Below are 25425 nucleotides of genomic sequence, written 5' to 3' on the forward strand. Positions count from 1 at the left end.
TTATTGAAACATTTATTACCAAACAACAAGGCCTCAAGTGAGTCCAACAAACTTCTGATCAAAAAAGGAGAACAGTTCAGCTCCAGATGCTGTTCCATCCCAGGATGCAAAGAGTGGCTAAAAATATAGAAAAGAACAAAAAGGGCAATACATTAGATATTTTACAATGATACAGTCAGACACAGACAGAGGGATGACAGATACAGTCAAAGGCAGAGAGAGTGATGATTGTTACAGTTAGATCAGTATGATATTAAACAGTAAAACACTAAAATTGTGAAAATTTATTTCAATTTTTACAAGTTATTACAAGTTTTGCAAAGCTGAATGTTCAGTATCATTACACCAGTGTTACATGATCTTTCAGAAATCATTCTCATTTATTATCAATATCCTGATTTATTGTCAGTGTTATTGTCAATGTTGTCAGTGTATGTTTTAGAGCCTGTGATACTTTTTCAGGATTCTTTGATGAATAAGTTTCAAAGAACAGCAGTTATTCAAAAGATACATTTTATCTAAAAATATAAGTCTTTACAATCCATTTCGATGTAAAATTCTTGTTGGATGGATATAAGTAAAAAAAAAAAAAAAAAAAAATCCATGAAAGAATCTTGAAAAAAGTATCACAGGTTATTAAAAATATTAAGTAGCACAATTGCTTCTAACATTGATAATAAATCAGCATATACAATAATTTCTAAAGGATCATGTGACACTGGAGTAATTAGAAGACTAGAGTATTGATGCTGAAAATTCAGAAATAAATTACATTTTTAAGCATATTAAAATGGATAAAACATTTTACATTTTAATAATATTTCACATTATACTTTTTTCTGTATTTTTGATCAATTAAATGCAGCCTTGATGAGCAGAAGATACTTATTTCAAAACATAAAACCTACTGATCACAAACTTTTGAATGCTAGTTTAGATAAAGGATAAAAGAAGTTTTTCTTTTTGTACATCTGAATTATTCTCTCTCTAAAAAAAAAAAAAACGTCTCTCTTCTTGAGTTGAGAAACATATTCTATCATATCTACAAGTTAAATGCAGGTACTCAAGATTGTTAGCAAGTGACTATTACCTTTGAATGAACTCCAAAGCTCCGTCTGTCTCCTCCTGTCAAGAATATGTAATATGCTGCGAACAGGTCAGACAGGACAATGGGCTGGATTAACGCATTCTTCAAATCAAAGTTAGCAAACAGCATTAACCTTACATTCAACCATTAAGCAAATAAGCATGTTAACAAAGGTCCTAGTACATCTCACTGCTTATGTTAACCGCTTTAACAGCACAGTTAATAGTTTACGTGACACACACATCCTCCGTGAGCGGCTGACCGTGAATCACGAGCCCTAAATACGCGTTTTATTTCGGCGCCTGTGTTAACAGATGGCTGCCTGTGCAGATTTGTTTTACATCATAAAATAATCACGAGAAAGTGTACTGATCAGCACTTTAGATTTGAAATTTACCATAATGCATTGCGGTTTACAGCAATATGTTGTATTATAAGAAATATTGTTGTAATTTTTACAGCAATTCGTTAATTTTGCCATTAATTGTACAAATCCGGAGAGATTTTTGTTTGCACAAAGAGTCTGACAACATCCAATACTCCACACAGAGATCTGATCTCGTCATCACACAGTTTGTCTGGAATGACATGAAGAAACACAACAAACTGAGACAGACTAAATCCAGAAGAACTGTGGCAATGTCTCCAAGATGCTTTAAGAGACCTATCTGCAAAGCTACAGTACTGTTAAAAGTTTTAGCCTCTTGTGTATAAAATGAGGATGCTGTCAAAAATAATGTCATAAATAGAGTTTCTTTATCAATTTACTTCTATTAACTAAATAAAATCAACATTTGGTGTGACCATCCTTTGAGTTTAAAGCAGCTTTCGCCCTAGGTACACTTGCGCATAGTTTTTCAGGTAGCTTTGTAGACAGGTCTCTTGAAGCATCTTGGAGATGTTGCCACAGTTCTTCTGGAGTTAGTCTGTCTCAGTTTGTTGTGTTTCTTCATGTGATTCCAGGGCCCGTATTCACAAAACATTTTATCTTAGCACTAAGAGTTCTCCTAAATAGCAGTAAAAGTTTTTAGCTAAGAGTTTTCTCTTAAAACCTATTCACAAAGCTGCTGAGACAAACTTTTACTAAGGAATAGAGAGAAGTCTTAAGCTAAGGGTAAGGTTGACCTCGTTGTTATGGATGATGTCAGCATACCAACTAACTATGCACACTGTGATTGGCTGATAGGGAAGGGGTTTCTGTCAGAGATTTATTTTTATTTAATAAAAAATATTGAAGAGCACGATATTATTTTGCCAAATTCAAATAAAGGTTTTAATATAAAAATGTGTGTTTAAAAATAAAGCTTTTAAAATGCAGGCTTTGTGTCACTCAATAAACAACTAAATGTTCAGCTAATTGTCAGCCTCTTAAATGTATGCTTCTCGTAAACAATTTCTGGATATATGAATATCCTTTTACTAACAGTAGAATGATCATTGCTGAATGCATTTAAACGTAAAAGACAATCAAACTGGACGCAAGGACAGCTGTTACGCCAGACCCTTGCACACTGAGTTAGAATTTATTTTATTTATTTTTTATATATTTTTTTGTATTCGTCATTCTAAAAATGTATCACGCACCAAAATATTGCACACTAGTCACGTAGTAATTCGTTGCAAAAACAAAAAAACAATTTAACCCTTTCAGTGGTGAGTTTAAAATATTCTAGTGGACCCCCGAGAGTGAGTGTTTTTTTAAGCGACTGTTATTTCAGAACGTTCGTCCTTATTGTTTCCATGGCGACGCATCAAGCTTGAAGAAAACATGAAGATAAGAGACAAGAGACTGACTTTGTGCTTTGCCCTCTTAAAAATATATAATATAAATGTAATAAGACTCAGCTAATAAGACTTCCCACAATAAAATTCTGTATAAATGAGAAAAGAAACAAAATCTTTGAAGCATCATACACATAAATCTCATAAAGTATGACCTTTAAATAAGTCACATATTTCTTTCTTGATATAACCTTAAAAAGGGTAAGCTCATAAATAGAGATCAGAAAATTAATTTACTGCTATTTTCCATCTTCTTAGGACACAAATAATACTATTTAATGATTTTATTGATTTATTTATTTTTAATGTAAGTATTCCCCAGGATACGTTGCCCCTTTGGGAGTAAATTAACTGAAAACAGAATGCTGGCAATGCATATTGCAACATTTTAGCCAACAATTTAAAAACATTTATTCATAATGTAAACTGAACAGTCTTTGTAAAATTCTGTTGAACAATAAATATAATGCCTATTTATGAAAATAGCCTGTATACTGTATCATATTCAATATGCTAATTTCTAGTGCCTATAAATTATCAATATGACCAAAACATTGCTGAAAAACTTGTACACAATCCACTTTATGCCCTCTCACCTCAAAGTCCTTTACTTGATTTACTTGATTTTTTTACTTGAGTAACTTGATTATTCATACACCATTTTTAATTAAAAATTTTTTTTTGTTTGTTTTTTTTTTAAATGAGACACAGCAGACTTTTTGGGAACATTTATTTGTCCATCTCTTGATTATCATTTATTTGCAATAAATTGCATATATGATCCATATTAAGCCTGATGTATGAATATGATAACTCAAGAAAAAATACATATGCATACATGTGCATGTGTTTCTTTGTTGAGTATCATATTTCATACACACCCAAATAAATGATAAATGATAGACATATTTAAATGTACATTAACAAAAAAATAAATGGTGTTACAATACCAAAATTTACATTTTAATCTAATTAATTTAAGCACTCATAGTCTAAGCTGAATTAATTAAACATTCTAATTTCTGTGACCCTGGGAGTACTGTCCCAAATATGGTATTTAGGACGTTCGGTGAAGTCCCGCAGCTGCCAAATTCAGTTCATTCTTTCGTACGTTGGCTGGCGCTGAGCCAGAGACGAACAAACTCTGTGCTTGTCATATACTCACAACAATGCACTGTTTTTAACCACTTATTTTAGGTTTCAGACATTTAAATACACATAAGTTGTAGTAAAACAAGACAGTGTGTGTAAAACACACAGAGATGTCAATGGAAGCAGCAAATAGCAATGCATTCAAATAAAATTTACCGATGCGTTTTATTCATATCACACACATAGTGAAAGTAACTGAAAAGTTCACTCTAATTTTCTTCCAGTTCACCAGCCACTTATTTGCATCTATTTCGGAAGAAACTGATGAATTTAAGTGCTAAAAATACAGACTGACAGGAATCTCTGAACGGCAGCGAACAAACATGGCGGTGCCCATCTCACATTATAGATCACGATTCAGATCATTTAAATTGGAAACGGCAAAATCATTTAAATTTTAAACGGCAAAACACACTTATTCACACATATTTGTGAATCAGAATATCAGATAGTTCATGACATGGTAAGCAAGTGGGTGAATATTTTGAATCATCAAGGAAAAATAAAATAAAAGCAAACTGGCTGTAATACAGTGTTATTGTGTCTGCATTGTGTAACGTGACAAGCTTCGCCATGGAAACAATAAGGGGAAACATTCTAAAATAACGGTCACTTAAAAAAACTCACTCTGGGGGGTCGGCTAAAATATTTTAAACTCACCAGTGAAAGGGTTAATAAATCAAGACATCACACCTTCATGCTATTTAACCACAGTTGTTGTTGTTTTTTCAGCTTAATGTCCTGTAATCTCACTGATCAGCACTGTGAAATTGTGGCTTCAGCTCTACAATCATCAAACTCCCCACTGAGAGAGCTGGACCTGAGTAACAATGACCTAAAGGATTCAGGAGTGAAGCTACTCTGTACTGGACTGAGGAGTCCAAACTGTCGACTCAACATACTGAGGTTTGGCTTTCACATTGATTTGTTCGTGTTAACCCTTTGAGGCTGGAAAATGTGCTAGCCCGTACAGTTGCATTTGTTCATGATAACAGCAGAAAAATGTAAAATACTTATAATTTTTGGTTGAAGGGTTATTAGTAAAATATTATTCCAAACTGTGGATCTACTTTTATTTGCATACACCCACAACAACAAAATGTTATGCTTTAGTAAAATAAAGAAAACAAAAATGGTGTGCTCTTTTCCATCTTGGTCTCCGTGGACTTCTATTTTAATATGCACCAATTTAAATTGAAAACAAATATTCACACTCTCCTGTGTAATCAAATATGCCTATGATGAGTCCTGTCCACCATCAAAAGTGTCAACACATCAAAATCCCCAGTGTTAAATTACACTGTTCGGTTTTCATTTGTTCACACACAACAGTGTTTAAATAAACTTTTAAATAACTTTAAAACTTCTCGCAGATCTGATATCTAATTAGATTCACTTTAGTACATTTTAACTCATTTAAGACTGTGCTTGCTAGGATACTTGTATTATATATTGTATATCTTTTTATTACATTCACATTTGGGCTGTTGTTGTAGATTATCTGGCTGTTTGGTGACAGCAGAAGGTTGTGCTGCTCTGGCATCAGCTCTGAGTTCAAACCCCTCACACCTGAGAGAGCTGGACCTGAGCTACAATCACCCAGGAGAATCAGGGGCAAAGTTGCTCTCAGATACACTTAAACATCTGGACAAACTCAAGTAAGTTGAGCAGAAACAATCATCCTCTCTTCTGCAACTGTTAGAGAATAAAGCAATAAGCAACAATAAAAACAAAAATAAAAGGTAAGGGTTGTTGTAAGGCATTACGTGGACCTATGTAGCCATCAGAAGTACTTCCATATTAGGGTAGGGTTGCCAACTTCAGAAAAGGAAAATAAGATTGATTGATCACATCTTCTTTCAACTAGATGTGTTCTTACATGTTGCTGCATGTTGAATTAATTAAAAATAATTATGTCGTTTGCATCTGCCAAAACTGAAACAGTGAAGGGAATTGCTGTAAGCACTCACTGTGTGAAGCAAGCACGACCAGCCGGCAGAGGATTCTGCTTGGGCTTAAAGCCTTTCTCAAATTGCTATGTTCGAAAATCAAACAATGACATGTCCAAGTGATTAATTCCCACTTTAGAAAATTTTATTTTTGTGGTCTAGGTGCTCATAAGCCATATGCCTTAAATACAGGACAAAATGCCTTCTGTATGGCTTTCATACTGATTGCTTTTTTGATGCCTTAAAATATGGAATAATTGTGGATTGCACAGAATGGTTGGCAATAGGGCTGTAGCTATCGAATATTTTAGTGATCGAGTATTCTGCCGAAAATTCCGTCGAGTAATTGGATAAACCATATTTTTGCTTAATTAAAGAGCAATTTTAAACATCAAAGAGAAAATAAGAAAGGTTTCTTAAAATCATTTTTCTTAAATGCATAGTATGCAACAACATTTTCAATCAAAAACAAGCATTAAGTTATTAACCCTTTTTTACTGTCTGTGATTGTACTGTGAACAATAACAAAGTTGACTGGGTTTAAAATAAAGCATTTTTTTAATTATCAAAGCTAAGGTATACAATAAAATTAATTATTACTAGTAATACAAAAACACTGCCTTTAAGTCTTGCAACTTAACTTTCAAAACTAAAAGTTTCAAAATCTACAGCTCAGGCATAACATAAGCCTTTACTGTCTTGATCTTGGAATGCTTTGTGGCATTTAGGAGGCAAAACATAAGTCCATGCATGGTTTCACGCGGAGTGCTTTAAGCCAATAAAACTATAAGTTTTAAAACTTATAACTTTTGCTATATGGTTAACGTTGCGCATGTCATTTACACTACTCCGTCGATTTCAACCCTCGAAAACGGACACTTTTGAAAACACTGTAGACCCACTGATCTTTATAGATAGTGTAGTAGTGATGCGCGGATGGTGGTTATATCCGCGGGCGCTCTGGATAATCCGCGGGTCGGGTGGGTCAGGTAATAAAAAAATGCATGCTGATTATATAACTTAATTTTTATATATCCTATATATATATATATATATATTTCACAAGAAGACTTTTTAGAGCAATTAACAATGTGTATACTTACCAAATAAAATGTAATGCATCTTAAGTAGCACAGGTATATTTGTAGCAATAGCAAAAAATACATTGTATCTGTCAAAATTATTGATTTTTCTATTATGCAAAAAAAAAAAAAACATTAGGATATTAAGAAAAGATCATATTACATGAAGATATTTTGCAAATTTCCTACTGTAAATATATCAAAACCTAATTTTTTGAATAGTAATATGCTTTGTTAAGAACTTAATTTGGACAAATTTAAAGTCAATTTTCTCAATATTATTATTATTATTATTTTTTTTTTTTTTGCACCCTCAGATTACAGATTTTCAAATACTTGGATCTTGGCTAAATATTGTCCTTACCTAACAAACCATAGATCAATGAAAAGCTAAATCTCAATTTAAAAAAATAAAATCACTGGTTTTGTGGTCCAGGGTCACAAAAAATGGCAACAGATAAACATAACAATTATACAACATCAAAAATAACAACAAAACTTTATAACACTTCCAAAGCAGTTCCAACTATTCTTACAAACCTTACTGGATTAGAAATTTCCAAAAAGCAAATTCCAAAAAAATACCTTTTACGATTTGAATTGTAAAACAATTAAAATAGTATATCTAAAACCATAATTGATCCCTTTTTCAATTGTACTTATAATATAAATTGTATTTCATATTTAATATACAGTAGGAAAGTCATGTTGTTCTACAGCATGAACTGCACACACTCACATCCCAAACTGTCTTTAGCAGGACACACACTACAAGATAATCAGGATCCACACACTAAAGAAAAAAAAAACATTAATGACATGTATGATTTTTATTATTGTCATGTTTGCTGGACTTTATCTAGTTACTATCTAGTTAATAGAAACGTTTTTTTTTTTTGTTTTTTTTAATAACTACGTCAAAATTTGTGCTTTCAGTATGAGTGTGTGCAGTTTACCTTTTAAAGGTCCCATATTGTCAAAATCGAAATTTCCTGGCTTTTTCCATGATAACTGAGGTCTAGGGGCTATGTAACTACCATATGAGTTTCAAAACAGTCAATCCACAGTAAACTGCACACAGCCTGCTTAAAGTAGCTGTTCATTTTCACGAGCCGCTGTGACTTCCGTAACGATGTGACGTCCGATCGACTCAGTCACCGCCTTCAGTCACCACCCCGAGCACCAACCACCGTCCCACCCTCCTTTTGTCAAACCCAGACAACATCGGGTCCATAACATTGCTAAGCAACAACAACACGGAAACTAATCTAGAAAACCCCATTCAGTCGATAGATGTCGAAACTACATCATTGCACAGGCTTCAGAACAATGTTAATATAAGAGACCAGTGGCACGTCAACTTCAGCCTCTTTCACACAGCGATTCCGGTAAATACACGCATAATGTGTCCCATGATTTGTTCCGTAATTGTTTAATTTGGTTCATTCACAGTTGTTTTCCGAAATCTGTGTGTAACGACCCATAAAGACATGTGACGTTTGGATGTGAGATGTAATGCGTACGTTTCACTAAACTGAAAGTAACCTGAACAAACTGTGCTTCAGCGTTGATAGTGAGGAGTTGGCTCTGCCCGATCGCCGCTTCATTCCACTTTGTACGTATTTTTTTGTCGTGAAGAGTCGCAGGGTGACATTCATCATCACTACAACACTGCCTTTATGGTTTATGGTTTAGGCTTTTGTTCACACAGCGCCCGTTCCCGTAATTTTCCGGAATCAGCGCGCATTGTGAAAGGGGCTTTACTAAAGCAACAGTTATGTAGCTTACTGCATTCGGTGTTTGAAAAAGAAAAAACATTAATGATCATTCTGAAATATCCTGTTGAGTATCAGCAGGCTAGGCTCTCTATTGCTCTGGGTTCGGCTAGAAAGATACGTGACCGTAGTTACCTGTGAGTGGCCTGGCTGTGCGTCACTCAGAAAACAACAGGCCAATCAGAAGAGAGGCTCATGAATATTAATTACACGGGCCAAAATCGACCTGTTTTTGACAGAGCTCCTAAAAAAGGAGCTGTAAAAATATATTGAGATGGATTTTGGAACTTATACCGCAAATATATATTCCTAAGGACATCAACAACTAAAATAAACCTCCAGAAATGTGTACAATATGGGACCTTTAAGTCTTGTCAAGTTGTTTATCACAGGCTTTACATTTGAGGTCAAAAGTTTCACCCCTGGCTCTTAATGCATCAGTGAGGAAAGGAAAGGAGGTGAAGTGAGGCCATGTATGGTGACCCATACTAGGAATTTGTGCTCTGCATTTAACCCATAACCGAAGTGCACACACACAGTAGTGAATACACACCCAAATTTTCGGTCACATGGTTCATGGAGCTCTCAATAGTTCCAAACAACGCTGTCAATGTGTTTGAATGGGTTGAAGTAGGATAGACAGCAGTTTTACTATATTTGCAGCAATTGCAAGCAATTATTAACACATAATCTGCATTGATTGTGTATTGACAACTACTCTGAATAAGCTTAACAATCGCATTTTATTCTGGGGAGTGATAAAGAGACTTATTCCATGGAATGTCTGGATACTGGATTCTGATTGGCTGGCAGGTATGCAGTAAAACCGTTTACTGCACAGGTAGTTCCAAGTCAGTTTAATCACCGTTCAATATTAATGCGCTGCTTTAATTGATGCACGCAAAAGCACAGAGAGAGAGAGAGAGAGAGAGAGAGAGAGAGAGAGAGGGGAGAGGAGATCGCATTGTGCTGCGCACATACAAAAACTTCTTGTCAGCGCTTGCCTGCGATCCTTATTAAAATAGCCTAGATACTAGATCGCTACATTATATTCCTCAGCAACGGGGCGGTAAAGATGCTGTTTTTGAATGAATCGTTGTTTGTAGAGAGAGACGCACAGTAAGCAGGCAGGTACGCACACAGGGGCGGACTGGGACAAAATTTCAGGCCGGGAAATCTCACACTCATCCAGGCCATCCCAAAAACCCACAACAAATTCTGAAACCATGGACAATATTATTTTTTTTGTAAAACAATTATTATTATCACATAAAAAGTATAATCCATTGGCTGGTGCCACGCAAAATAATTAAAGATTATCTCTTGATCTTCCAGTTACCTTTTTATAAAAATGTAAGTATTACATTAGGACCATGAGCTATTGTTTTATCTTGCCCAAATGTCAAAACTGTTAGCCTACAATAATAGCTACATCTTGAATATATCTTTAGTAAAATCCTAATATTGAATTTTTTTTTTTTTTTTTTTTTTTTGCATTATCATGGGTCATGTTTTGTCCTTAGGAAAATTAACCATGGCTCAATTAGGCCTATGGTTAAAGTATAGTAGTAACCGTGTTTTTTTTTTAGTTTTTTTTTGGCATTTTGATTACAATTTGTATAACCAGAGTTTTACTACAAATACCATAAAGTGTAGCAAAACCTTTTTTTAATTTGTGGTTACCATAGTTTAAATATAGTAACAATGGTTTTTGGTTTTTAGTGAAAACATGGTTAATTTTTGTAAGGGTTGTATTGTTGTTAGCCTTAGCTCCCTCTAAACGTGTTATAAAACAATGTGAATATTTGTATGCTAAATTCCTACTCTTTACAAAATTATGCCATTTTGTTAATTTTGCAGCAAACTGGCTGCTATTGATAATATTTGCAAGCAGTTTAATGCTTAACTAAGAAAACAAAACTACAATAGTCTATTTACAGATGTATCTGACCTGTAAATGAAGTACTAAACAGTACAGTTTCGACCCTCTGCTCCACCTGGGCGCTCCATTCTCGAGTCTTGCATTCTTTTGGCGGACGCGCGGATGGGTGGAGCGTCCGCGTGGCGAATTGCGTTGTCAGTCAAGACAGGATTACGATTTATTAGAGTATTATTATTGAATGGAGAATTTGGAAATAATTACTTTAGTATATTCGGCAGGCAACAGAAACAACAACAACAACAATATATATATATTGCGGAACCATTTGTCCTATATACTGCAGAATTCAAATTTATAAACTTAAAAATTTATTGCTAATAAATTCTGTAAAAAAAATCTTTCTGTAATAAAAAATAATTTTCTCGTTCCAAAACTGTTCGACTTACTTTCTTCTGTGAAACACAAAAGATATTTTGTAGAATGTAACCAAACATATCTGGTTATAATTTCTACTGTATAGACATACATTACTGAATTTATCAAATTATCTTCTTTTATTTTCCACAGAATTAAGTGATAGTGAGTAGATTATGACAATTTTCATTTTGGGGTAAAATATCAGTACTTTAATATTTGTGACCCTGGACCACAAAACCAGTCATAAGGTTAAATTTTACAAAACTGAGATATATACATCACATGAAAGCTCAATAAATAAGCTTTCTATTGATGTATGGTTTGTTAGGATAGGACAATATTTGGCCGAGATACATCTATTTGAAAATCTGGAATCTAAGGGTGCAAAAAAATCAAAATACTGAGAAAATCACCTTTAAAGTTGTCCAAATTAAGTTCTTAACAATGCATATTACTAATCAAAAATTACATTTTGATAGGTTTACAGTAGGAATTTTACAAAAAATCTTAATGTAACATGATCTTTACTTAATTTCCTAATGATTTTTGACATAAAAGAAAAATCAATAATTTTGACCCATACAATGTATTTTTGGCTATTGCTACAAATATACCCCAGCGACTTACGACTGGTTTTGTGGTCCAGGGTCACATTTGTAAACAGTGAAACAAACATCTTATTTTAGACACTGATATTGATCTTTAATCAGGCTCTTATTGAATTAATATTTTACTTAAATTAAAATTAATTAGAACTATGCTGGAAAAGATTCACGTTCAAGCACAAGCAATAGGCTGAAACTTGCCACAAAGCACGGGCAAAAGTAAATAACAATAAATGTGTCTGGGAAAGAGTAAGGACAAATCTGAATTATTTATTAATAAAGTAGTGTATTCTGAGTCAGTGTCGCAAAGACCTTTTTTTTTTTTTTGGACGCGCCTTTAGAGAGAAATTAATCTTTACGGATTACATAATGAAAGAGCTTTTGTTTTCGATGTGTTTTATTTTGTTAAGTAATAATTTAAAGCTTTCTATAGATATATTTATCATGTCTGTGAAGCATGCATTTCCCTTTATTTTTGTTAAGCGCTCCTGTTCAAGAATGAGACGGAAGAAAGCGCATCATTTTTGTTTTCTTTATTTTATAAAAACGCTGTAACTCTTTTTGATTACTCGTACCTTTGTGAGCAAAAATTATGGATAATTTTAAATTGCTTCCACTGAAAATAATGCAAGTGGTTGCGCTGGCGCCTTGATGTCCTGCAAAGCGGCTTTAGCTTCCAATTTCTGCACAAACATTTTACTTTAACGTTTAAACTAACATTGTTTTACAACTTTAACTGTTTTATATCTATAGAATTTATTTTAGACAAGTCGTGATGATTTGAGAGGGCAAACTGATCAAACAGACAATGATCAGTCTTCCGCTTGGCGCTGTTCGTTAAAAAAAGGAGGAAAAATATATTTTTGTCCCGTCCATTGTTTCACCGCTACTTCGAGAATGAACCCAGCATAAATATGCAGATGTCATTCCCAAAACATACTGTAGTAGCATGTATGTGTCCGAAAAACAAAAGTTTCATACAAATTCTGAATGGATTATAGCCTGGAAAGTGCAAAGCGCGCTCCCTTTATTATGACTAAAAGCGTCACCAATCTTAGTTCATAGAGATCTCACAAAGTTCCGTTATAATTAATAAAGCTCTCTAAACTACACATTGAATCTTGTATTTACATGGCGTCTACACTTAGTCATGAGATGATTCACGAGAGCGCAAAATGGCACTTATTAAAAAATACACTTTTGGGTTGTTTGCTTTTTGCAGTTTCGAATGCACTGTAATGTAAAATAGTGCCGTCTCTCTCTTCGGCGATCAGCCCACTACTCCACCGGCCCACCGGGAATGTCCCGGTGCTCCCGATGGCCAGTACATCCCTGTACGCACATATACACACACACACACACACACACACACACACACACACACACACAGACAACTGTCATCTCTCTTGCCTTCACACTCTCTCTTGGTCGATCGATAATTTACTGAAACAAATGCTATATTTCATTCAAATAAATGTGATTATCCTGGACTATTTATCTCTGAGTCTGATTTCAAGTGGGCAGAATGCTAGAGCTGCGTGTCATAACTGACGAAAATAACCGTCTTTTTTATCCATTCAGTCAAATTTTGCGTTGCAAATATCAATCCTAGTTTTAATTTGTCTATAACTTCGCAAATGACCATGGAATAAACGGGATATGCTAAGATAATAAGATAATTATTAGCCTCCACATCGTGCATTTAAAATCCTTTAACGCACGGCAAACCGTTGATTATCCCTTACATAATTAATATGTTCTCATACTCTTTGGCAGTCAAATACTCATACTCTTTGGCTGTAACTTTTATTCAATTAAATAATTGTAATATATAGTTCAGTTCTATTAAGTTAATATTTAGAGTTTTTTGTACTAAATAATATGCAATAATGATTCTGACCATTTAAAAGATACATTTTCTAATATAGTATTTATATTACAGTTAGTGTAATATTTAAGGTTAAATACATTTGAATGTGTATTTGGACATGATCAAACACTAATTTTTTTATATGTTTCGATTTAACTGATTTAATGTTAAATAAAAAAAAGTAATTTACTTGTTTTATTTTATGATATTAAATTATACAACATAAGTGAATATTATAAAAAGTAAGCAAATATGGCATTTGACAACAGAAAAGATGAAAATAGTGTTTAAAAAACACAAGGCAACCAATTGCATTCAGCATAATTTTTTATAGTATTTCTTGAATGCAGTCTTTACTGAAACTCATTCAAGAGAGAGAAAGATTGCAGAAAGACTAAAAGCTTAAAAATATGAATAAACTAGTATCTGGCTATGGTCGCTATTTCGGTGTTTCTCATTTTATTTAACTGCAATTACATAACTGTAAATACATGACTGTATATTATCTAACGATAAACATTAACTATAACATGCTTCATAAAATACCACTACTGGCCAGTTTTTCGAGGGGTCAGCTGATGCGTTAAAATGTAAAAAAATATGTAATTTCTTCAATTTACCAGCGACTGTGCTTGAGAAGCGCTGAAATGAATGGGTTTCAATGCAGGAACTATTGGTTGTTTGGAACTATTGGCCGCTCCATGAGACGCTTTACTTCCACATTCCTCAGTTCCTATGGAAGCCTATGGGAGTGTCGCAACTCTGTTTCTAAACGGCTCTGGGTTGCAAGGATTATGTTATGTGGTTGCTAAGGTACTTGGGAAGTGTTGCTAAAAAAACAAAAACAAAACTGGATTATTCAGGTAACAACACAGTATTAAGAATCAAGGGGATGTAAACTTTTGAACAGGGTTGTTTTTATAAATGCAACTATTATTTTCTCTTGTGGACTATATGTATACATCCTTTACGTGAAATATCTTATCCAGGTCAGTACTAAACAAAAAAAAAAAAAAACATGCATTTTGTATGATCCCTCTTATTTTGTTAAAATAATTAACATTTGTAAGGTTCTGAAAGGGGGATGTAAACTTTTGAAATTGAAAAACACCATTATAAAGAAAAATATTGAAGGAACCAGCAGTGAATTAGTCTTCTGGGTTCTGACATCATATCTATAACCACTCTATGCAAGCGACGATTGTGACGTCAATTGCAGAGGAAGCGCAGGTGCAAGTCTGCAGACCAAACCTTGGTTTCAGCTAAAAATCTTCTTTACTGTTTTACTGAAGAGAAAATTCACTTACATCTTGGATGACCTGAGTGTGAGTAAAATAACAGCCAATTTTTATTATTGGGTGAAATATCCCTTTAATTACTTTAAAAACAGTGACATTGCCATGTCTTTTCTAAGAAATATAATGTAACTATTAAGTAGTGACAGTATGTTATTAATAAAATAATAGTTGTGCACAACAAGTTTGTGTGCTCCTGAATGTTTATCTGTGTGTGTTACTGTCTATTAGCATGATGTGAACACTTTATCATGTCACTAGCATATTTCAGAAGATTGTTACTAGCATGATTAGCAAGTTCCTAGCATGTTGTAAGCATGATTAGTAAGTTAGTAGCATGTTACTAGCATTATTTTAAAGTTAGTAGCATGTTACTAGCATGATTACCAAGTTAGTAGTATGTTACTAGCATGATTAGCAAGTTAGTAGCATGTTACTAGCATTATTACAAAGTTAGTATCATGTTACTAGCATGATTACCAAGTTAGTAGTATGTTACTAGCATTATTAGCAAGTTACTAGCATGTTACTAACATGATTAGCAAGGTAGTAGCATGTTACTAGCATTATTATAAAGTTAGTAGCATGTTACTAGCATGATTACCAAGTTAGTAGTATGTTACTAGCATTATTAGCAAGTTACTAGCATGTTACTAACATGATTAGCAAGTTAGTAGCATGTTACTAGCATGATTAACAAGTTAGTAGAATGTTACTAGCATGATTAGCAGGTTACTAGCATGTTACTAGCATGATTAGCAAGTTAGTAGCATGTTACTAGCATGATTAGCAAGTTAGTAGCATGTTACTAGCATGATTAGCAAGTTAGTAGCATGTTACTAGCATGATTAGCAAGTTAGTAGCATGTTACATGTTGCTGAGCTGTTGCTAGGATACCTAGAGTGGCTGCTAGGGTGTTGCTATGTGGTTGCTAAGGTACCTGGGATGGTTGCTAGGATGTTGCTATGCAGTCGCTAGGTGTTACTAGCATGTTATTCGCATGTTACTAGCATTAGAAGAACAAAACTAGAATGTGCAAAAGTTAAAGCAGGACAAGAACTCATCTGTGTGGATTATATTATTAATATAATTATTATTTTATTTATTTATATTTATTATTTATTTATTATTATTATTATCATTATTATTATGAGATGAATGTCTCTGTGTGTGTTTTCTAGTGTGGATCATGGAGGAGAGTTCAGGATCAGAGCAGGTCCTCAAAGATGTAAGTCCACAAACAGACTCACAGTTTTCTTGTTTGTTGTTTAGTTGTAAATGTGTCTCTTGTAATGTGTGTCTTGTGTTCAGATGCCTGTGATCTCACACTGGATACAAACACAGCAAACGAAGACCTCGCTCTGTCTGACGACAACAGAAAGGTGACAAATGTGGGTCAGACACAGTCATATCCTGATCATCCAGACAGATTTGATGTGTGGGAGCAGGTTCTGTGTGTTGAGAGTCTGACTGGACGCTGTTACTGGGAGACTGAATGGAGTGGAGATGATGTTTATATATCAGTGTCATATAAAGAAATCAAGAGGAAAGGAGTGAGTAATGACAGTTGGTTTGGATCTAATGTGAACTCCTGGAGTCTTGAATGCTCTGATCACGGATTCACTGTCCGTCACAATAATAAGTCCACTGATATATCTGCTGGTTCAGGCTCCTGTAAGAGAGTAGGAGTGTATCTGGACGAGTCGAACGGCACTCTGTCCTTCTACAGCGTCTCTGACAAACACAAACTCACACACTTACACACATTCACACACACATTCACTCACACACTACACGCTGGATTTAGACTTTATTCTTCAAACTCTTCAGTGTCTCTGTGTGACATTAAACACAACTGAATAACACACATCTCTGTAACACACACACATTACACAAATCACACACTAATACACACTAATACTAGTGTTTGTGGAAATGTGAAGATATTATTATTATTATTATTATTATTATTATTGTTATTATTATTATTATTATTATTATTATTATTATTACTGTGAGATGTTTGAAAGCAACATTCAAAAGCACTGCTAGAAACAAGTGTCTGTGAAACTGAACATTAATCATTAAAAACATTTCCTTTGATTCTCTTCATTTTTGAGTCACAGATACTTTCTCAATCAAAACTGACTGAAGACCAAACATTTAACATTTTCCTTCCAGAAAATCAATGTTATATATTTTAATAATATATTTTGACTATTATTAAGCATTTTGAGGAGATTATATTATAGTATTCAATTCCTGTTAAAAAAATTAAGAGCTATTTTTCCATTAAAATTTATTAATTTGAGCCTCTTTATTTTCGGGTCACACTTGCTGCTTGAAATATAACTTTTTTTTTTTTTGGAAAATTAATTTTATATATTTTTGATTAATAATATATTTTGATTATTATTTAGCATTTAAGGATATTTTATGATAGTATTTCAGTTTTATGAAAAAATTTAAGAGCTATATTTCCATCAAAATTAATTAAACTGAGCCTCTTTATTTTCGGGTCACACTTGCTGCTTGAAATCTAACCTTTATTTTTTGGAAAATTAATTTTATGTATTATTATTTAATAATATATTTTGATTATTATTTAGCATTTAAGGATATTGTATGATTGTATTTCAGTTTTATGAAAAAATTAGGAGCTTTTTTTCCATTAAAATTAATTAAACTGAGCCTCTTTATTTTCGGGTCACACTTGGTGCTTGAAATCTAACCTTTTTTTTTAAGGAAAATTAATGTAATATATTTTTGATTAATAATATATTTTGATAATTATTTAGCATTTTGAGGATATTTCAAGATAGTATTTAATTTTTATTAAAAATTTAAGAGCTATTTTTCCATTAAAATTAATTAAACTGAGCCTCTTTATTTTTGGGTCACACTTGGTGCTTGAAATGTTTGTTTGTTTGTTTTTTAGGAATATCAATGTAATATATTTTTGATTAATAATATATTTTGATCATTATTTAGCATTTTGAGGATATTTTATGATAGTGTTTCAGTTTTATTAAAAATTTAAGAGCTATTTTTCCATTAAAATTAATTAAACTGAGCCTCTTTATTTTTCGGGTCACACTTGCTGCTTGAAATCTAACCTTTTTTTTTTTTTTTTTAGGAAAAAAAATGTAATATATTATTGTTTAATAATATATTTTGATTATTATTTAGCATGTATGATAGTATTTCAGTTTTATGAAAAAAATTAATGAGCTATTTTTCCATTATCCTTTATTTTCGGGTCACACTTGCTTGAAATCTTTTTTTTTTTTTTTTAGGAATATCAATGTAATATATTTTTGATTAATAATATATTTTGATTATTATTTAGCATTTTAAGGATATTTTATGATAGTATTTCAGTTTTATGAAAAATTTAAGAGCTATATTTCCATCAAAATTAATTAAACTGAGCCTCTTTATTTTTCGGGTCACACTTGCTGCTTGAAATCTAACTTTTTTTTTTTTTTTTTTTAGAAAATCAATGTAATATATTTTTGATTAATAATATATTTAGATTATTATTTAGCATTTTGAGGATATTTCAAGATAGTATTAAATTTTTATAAAAAATTTAAGAGCTATTTTTCCATTAAAATAAATTAAACTGAGCCTCTTTATTTTCGGGTCACACTTGGTGCTTGAAATCTAACTTTTTTTAATTTTAGGAAAATTTGTGTAATATATTTTCGTTTAATAATATATTTTGATTATTATTTAGCATTTTAAGGATATTTCAATTTTACAATTTAGCAATTTACATTTAAAAAAATCTTTTAATTTACATTTATATTATTATTTATCATTTTGAGGAGATTTCATGATAGCATTACATATATATATATATATATATATATATATATATATATATATATATTATAATTTTTTTTTTCTATAAAAATAATTAAAATGAACCACTTTATTTTCGGTTCACATTTGGTACTTGAAATCAATTTTATTTTTTTTAATTTTTTTTAAGGAAAATTTATGTAATATATTTTTGTTTAATAAAATATTTTGATTATTATTTAGCATTTTGTGAAGATTTTATGATATTATACAATTTTTATACAAAATTAATGAGCATTTTTTTTCCATTAAAATTAATTAAACTGAGCCTCTTTATTTTCAGGTCACACTTGCTGCTTGAAGTCTAACTCTTTTTTTAGGAAAACCAATGTAATATATTTTCGTTTAATAATATATTTTGATTATTATTTAGCATTTTGAGGAGATTTCATGATAGCATTACATTTTTAGACATTTTTTTCTATAAAAAACTGAGTCTCTTTATTTTCGGGTCACACCTGGTGCTTGAAAAAAAAAATCTTATTTTTTCAGGAAAATTTATGTAATATATTTGTGTTAAATATATTTTGATTATTATTTAGCATTTTGGGGAGATTTTACGATACTTTTATATTTTTTATGAATAATTCAAGAGCTATTTTTCCATTAAAATTTATTAAACTGAGCCTCTTTATTTTCGGGTCACACTAGGTGCTTTTTTTTAAGGAAAATGTATGTAATATATTTGTGTTTAATAAAATATTTTGATTGCTATTTGGCATTCTGGGGACATTTTATAATAATATAATATTTTTATACACAATTAATGAGCTACACTGTAAAAACAATCCGGTAAATTTACATGAAAATTTATCAGCAAAATGCTTGTAATAGCAGTAAATTGCTGTTTTTTACAATGCATTATGGGAAGACTTGTTCACTTCAGGTTGTGAGGTTGCCCAACAACAGTACAGCGTTGTAATTTAACGGAATTATAACTTCTTTTTTTTTCACGTGCACAAGACGACATTTTGGATTATCTGTATGAGGTAAATTTCTATCTGTATCTGTGATTGAAACTTCCTCTTAACTTTATATTACATCTTGCATTGAATCTTCAAATTGAATGGTTATGAAGGTTTGGGAAATGAAGATTTTTAAAGGTTGTTTTTGAAAGAGAATCTCCTGCAGTTTTTTTTTTTTTTTTTTAAATCAAAATACACTAAAAACAGTGATATTGTGAAATATTATTTCAGTGTATAATAAGTGTTCTTTATGTGAATACATTTTAAAATATAATTTATACCTCTGATTCAATTAGAATTTTCAGCATCATAGCTCCTGTCTTCAGTGAAATCATTCCAAAATGCTGATTTGCTTCTCAAGAAACATATCTGATTATCAACATAGAAAACAGTTGTGCTTCCCCCTTTTTTGTGGGAACCATAATATATTACTATTCAAAAATACTTTTATTCACCAAAGACAAATTAAATTGATAAAGAATGACAGTAAAGACATTTATAATGTGTTTTGTGGTGATCAATTTTATTGTCTGTAGGTTAAATTCAAACATACAAATGCTAGTATATATATATATATATATATATATATATAAAAAAGAAATAAAAACTCAAGCAAAAAATTTGCCAGCTTTGTTGGTCTTAGTCGAAGGCATCAATGGCAGGTTGTCTGGCACCAGAGAAGCTGTTGCAGAACCAGCATCTGATCTCCTCATTGCACTTCAGTCTTTCATAGACAGCAGATGCATTCCAGTGTCCTGAGATACCATGAGTTCTTGAGACTCTTCTCCTCTGCTGCACTCCACACCCCGTCCACCACAGAACACACGACGGCAACATCCTTACTCCTCTTGGATACAGTCAATTGTGGAAATGCTCACACTGTCGATTCCCTGGAAGTTGTCTTCTATCACTCGTTTCTGGAGTCATATTACATTATCTAGAAGGACCATGCCCACTACAGCGGCCCCTGCTCCTGAGCGAATATAGCTGTCCTTCCACCTGCATGTGGCAGCCTTGCAATCCTATAAGTAGATGTGCAACATCCATGCAGTACAACACATACAGTGATGAACTTTACAAATGTCTGTTGAAACAGCTGCATATAGTTTAGTAAAGTAAATTTGCAATTACCAAAATATAGTAGTATACTGTACCTATTCTCTTCTCTAAATGTCCTTACTATGGTGGGCACAGAAATTTGGCTCAAATTGGGTTGCAATCTAAGCTTTTTTTTTTGTTTTTTTTTTACGAGTTAAAATTGGTCTGGCTTTTTTAAATGTTTTTTGACAAAGTCTAATATTGCCTTGCTTGCACCTTGTGGTAAACCCTCTCTATTTTGCTCCTGCGAGTCTTCTCTTGATTGTAGACTTTGACAGTGACACGTCTACCTCCTGGAGAGTATTCTTCACTTGGCTGGATGTTGTAAAATGTTTTATTACCATGGAGAGGATCATCCAATCATCCACCATACTGTCGTCTTTTGTGAACATCCAGGCCTTTTTATGTTGCTGAGCTCACCAGTGTGATCTTTTTCTTCTCGGAATTCACCAAACTGTTGATTTGGCCACTGCTAATGTTCCTGCTATCTCTCTGATGCATTTCTTTTGTTTTTGAAGCCTAACAATTGTCTGTTTTACTTGCATGCAGAGCTCCTTTGACTGCATGATGGGTTCACAGCTTCCAAATACAAATGGCACACTTAGAATCAACTCCAAACCTTTTACCTGGTTAATTGATGTAGAAAAAATGAAGGAATAGGCCACAACTGTCCATGAAACAGCTTTTGAGTCAACTGTCCAATTACTTATGGTACATATTAAAGAGCTGTAATTCCTTAACCTTTCTACCAGTTTGATGAGACTGCCCTAAAGATTAAAGCTCAGAGTGTGCACTTTAAGCCCATATTCATTGTGTAACTGTAACTTGAATATGTTTTGGTCAACAGCTAAAATAATAAAAATTGTGTCAGTGTCCAAATATATATGGACCTGACTGTATATACACTCAAAACACTCAAAGATTTCATGAAACTATGCAATATTTATAACATTTTTATGTCCTATTTTTCCCAATTCAAATGAATTAAACTCTGAGAAACCTTATTTTTCACACTTGGTACTTTAAAATAAATGTTTTATTTATTTATTTATTTATTTATTTATTTATTTATTTATTTATTTATTTTTTTTTCAGGAAACCAATAAAATATATTTTTATTGAATAATATTTTTATTTTATTTCAGATTTTGAGAAGATTTTTTGATACTATGCAATATTTCTACAATTTTAATGTCCTATTTTTTTCCCAATTCAAATTAATTAAACTCTAAGAATCCTTATTTTTGGGTCACACTTGGTACTTTAAAATAAGTGTTTTATTAATTTTTTTTTTTCAGGAAAATCAATATAATATATTTTCGTTCAATAATATTTTTTATTATTATTTCAAATTTTGAGAAGATTTTATGATACTATGCAATATTTATAAAATTTTTATGTCCTTTTTTTCATTTTTGGGTTACACTTGGTAATTGAAATAAATGTTCGTTTTTTTGCCCAAGAAAATCAATATAACACTTTACAATAAGGTTCTTTAGTTCTTTAGTACATTAACTATTGTTTAACTAATGAAACTTTTTGTAAAGTGTTACCATGTTTTTTGGTTATTATTTCAGATTTTGATGAGATTTGATACTATGCAATATTTCTAATATTTTTATGTCCTATTCTTTTCCCAATTCAAATTAATTAAACTGAGAATCTCCATTTTTGGGTCACACTTGGTACTTTAAAATAAATGTTTTTTTGTTTTGTTTTTTTCAATGAAATTAATATAATACATTTTTGTTCAATAATATTTTTGGATTATTATGTCAGATTTTGAGGAGATTTCATGATATTATGCAATATTTATACAATTATTTATACAAATATTTCCTATTTTTTCCCACTATATACAAATATGTGACCCTGGACCACAAAACCAGTAGCACGGGTATATTTGTAGCAATAGCCAAAAATACATTGTATGGGTCAAAATTATCGATTTTTCTTTTGTGCCAAAAATCATTAGCATATTAAGTAAAGATCATGTTCCATGAAGATAATTTGTAAATTTTCTACCATAAATATATAAAAACATGATTTTTGATTAGAACTTCATTTGGACAACTTTTAAGGCAGTTTTCTCAATATTTAGATTTTTTTGCACCCTCAGATTCCAGGTTTTCAAATAGTTGTATCTCAGACAAACATTGTCCCATTTTAACAAACAATATATCAATGGAAAGCTTATTTATTCAGCTTTCTGATGTCGTAATCTCAATTTCGACAAATTTACACTTATGACTGGTTTTGTGGTCCAGGGTCACATATTTCCTATATTTTTTTCCCCATTTCAAATTAATTAAACTCAAAAAGTAAAGATTCTCAGTTTGATTAATTTGAATTGGAAAAAATAAGACAAAATAATGAAAAAAAAAAAATGTTATTAATATTGCATAGTATAATAAAATCTAATCAAAATCTGGAATAGTAATCAAAAATATTAATAAACAAAAATATATTATATTGATTTTTTTATTTTATTTCAATAAAATCAATATAATATATTTTCTTTTAGTAATATATATTTTTATTTTTATTTTTTTATTTTTTAATTGTGAGGGGATTTTTATGATACTATGCAATATTTCTAAAAATGTTATGACCTATTTTTTCCTAATTCAAATTAATTAAACTCTGGGAATCTTCATTTTTGGGTCACACTTGGTACTTTAAAATAAATATTTTTATTTATTATTTTATTTATTTATTTATTTATTTATTTTATTTTTCAGGAAAATCAATATAATTGTCAGGAACATGTCTGTGTTTTGTCCTGTTCTGTCTCTGTTATGTTTTCCAAGTGTTTTCCCCCATGTTTCCAGTTCCTTTGGTTTAGTCCTTGTCTCCCCCTTTTGATTCATGTTCTTTTGGTTTAGTCATGCCCATATTTGTATTTCCCCCTCGTCATCCTGTTATCTCGTTTGTAACCACGCCTTGTCTTTTGTGTATTTAAGCTCGCAAAATGGCCGCCACGCCAGTTCACAAGATGGCTGCCACGCCAGATTCTGCAAGCAAGATGGCTGCCACGCCGGATTCTGCAAACAAGATGGCTGCCACGCCAGATTCTGCAAGCAAGATGGCTGCCACGCCGGATTCTGCAAGCAAGATGGCTGCCACGCCGGATTCTGCAAACAAGATGACTGCCACGCCGGATTCTGCAAGCAAGATGGCTGCCACGCCGGATTCTGCAAACAAGATGGCTGCCACGCCAGATTCTGCAAGCAAGATGGCTGCCACGCCGGATTCTGCAAACAAGATGGCTGCCACGCCAGATTCTGAAAGCAAGATGGCTGCCACGCCGGATTCTGCAAGCAAGAGGGCTGCCATGCCAGATTCTGCAAGCAAGATGGCTGCCACGCCAGATTCTGCAAGCAAGATGGCCGCTGTTGCCGAGTTCCCGGTCAAGATGGCAGTCAAGCCTGAGTTCCCGGTCAAGATGGCCGCCGTTCCTGAATCCTCGGCCAAGATGGCCGCCAAGCCTGAGTTCCCGGGCCAAGATGGCCGCCGTTCCTGAATCCTCGGCCAAGATGGCTGCCAAGCCTGAGTTCACGGCCAAGATGGCCGCCGTTCCTTAACCTTCGGTCAAGATGGCCACCAAGCCTGAAATCCCGGCCAAGATGGCCACCAAGCCTGAGTCTGCACCCAAGATGGCTACCGCCAAGTCAGAGTCTTCGCTGGTTCCGCCCAGCCTTCCAGAGTCTCCGCTGGTTCCGCCCAGCCCTCCAGTGACTGCGCCGCAAGAGCGCCCTCCAGTGAATACGCCGCCAGAGCGCCTTCCACTGACTGCGCCGCCAGAGCGCCCTCCAGTGAATATGCCGCCAGAGCGCCCTCCAGTGACTGCGCCGCCAGAAAGCCCTCCAGTGAATACGCCGCCAGAGCGCCCTCCAGTGAATACGCCGCCCGAGCGCCCTCCAGTGACTGCGCCGCCAGAGCGCCCTCCAGTGACTACGCCGCCAGAGCGCCCTCCAGTGACTGCGCCGCCATAGCACCCTCCAGTGAATACGCCGCCAGAGCGCCCTCCAGTGACTGCGCCGCCACACCGCCCTCCAGTGACTGCGCCGCCAGAGCACCCTCCAGTGACCGCTCGCCCAGAGCCTGCTCTTCCAGAGTCTCCGCTGGAGATGCCCAGCCCTCCAGAGTCTCCGCTGGGGTCGTCCAGTCGTCCAGAGCCCGCTCCTCAAGAGCGCCGTCCAGAGCCCGCTCCTCAAGAGCGCCGTCCAGAACCCGCTCCTCAAGAGCGCCGTCCAGAACCCGCTCCTCAAGAGCGCCGTCCAGAGCCCGCTCCTCAAGAGCCTGCGTGCCCTCCAGAGCCGGAGCTCTCTCCTGCGCGCCCTCCAGAGCCGGAGCTCTATCCTACGTGACCTTCCGTGCTCTCCTGGGTGGACTATACTCTAGGTTCCCCCAAGAAATTTTTTTTTGGGGGGGGCTACTCCCCTGATCAGCCATGGTCACCTGGACTGTATACTCGGCCATGGCCACCGGGACTGTTAACCAGGCCATGGTTTCCTGAGCACCCAGATCCGCCATGGCCACCTGAACTGTATACTCGGCCATGACCACCTGGACTGTTTACTCGGCCATGGCTTCCTG

At 33.8% G+C, this 25425-nt stretch overlaps 1 protein-coding gene across 6 annotated transcripts in view; it reads left to right on the forward strand.

Moving 5' to 3' along the window:
- Window positions 1-25425, forward strand: part of LOC141337759 (NACHT, LRR and PYD domains-containing protein 3-like) — an 887345-nt gene that overhangs the window by 195520 nt on the left and 666400 nt on the right. For 2 of the 6 annotated variants that reach the window (XM_073843391.1, XM_073843400.1), the window contains 4 exons: window positions 4754-4927; window positions 5518-5679; window positions 16078-16124; window positions 16208-16999. The exons of the other annotated variants lie outside the window; for them this stretch is intronic. In XM_073843391.1, the coding sequence (XP_073699492.1) occupies window positions 4754-4927; window positions 5518-5679; window positions 16078-16124; window positions 16208-16755 (931 nt within the window). In that variant the 3' untranslated portion in view covers window positions 16756-16999. Of the gene's footprint in view, window positions 1-4753; window positions 4928-5517; window positions 5680-16077; window positions 16125-16207; window positions 17000-25425 lie in introns of those variants that run through there. 6 annotated transcript variants of the gene reach the window in all.

The sequence above is a fragment of the Garra rufa genome, chromosome 1, assembly GCF_049309525.1.
Source record: "Garra rufa chromosome 1, GarRuf1.0, whole genome shotgun sequence".
NCBI lineage: Eukaryota > Metazoa > Chordata > Actinopteri > Cypriniformes > Cyprinidae > Garra > Garra rufa.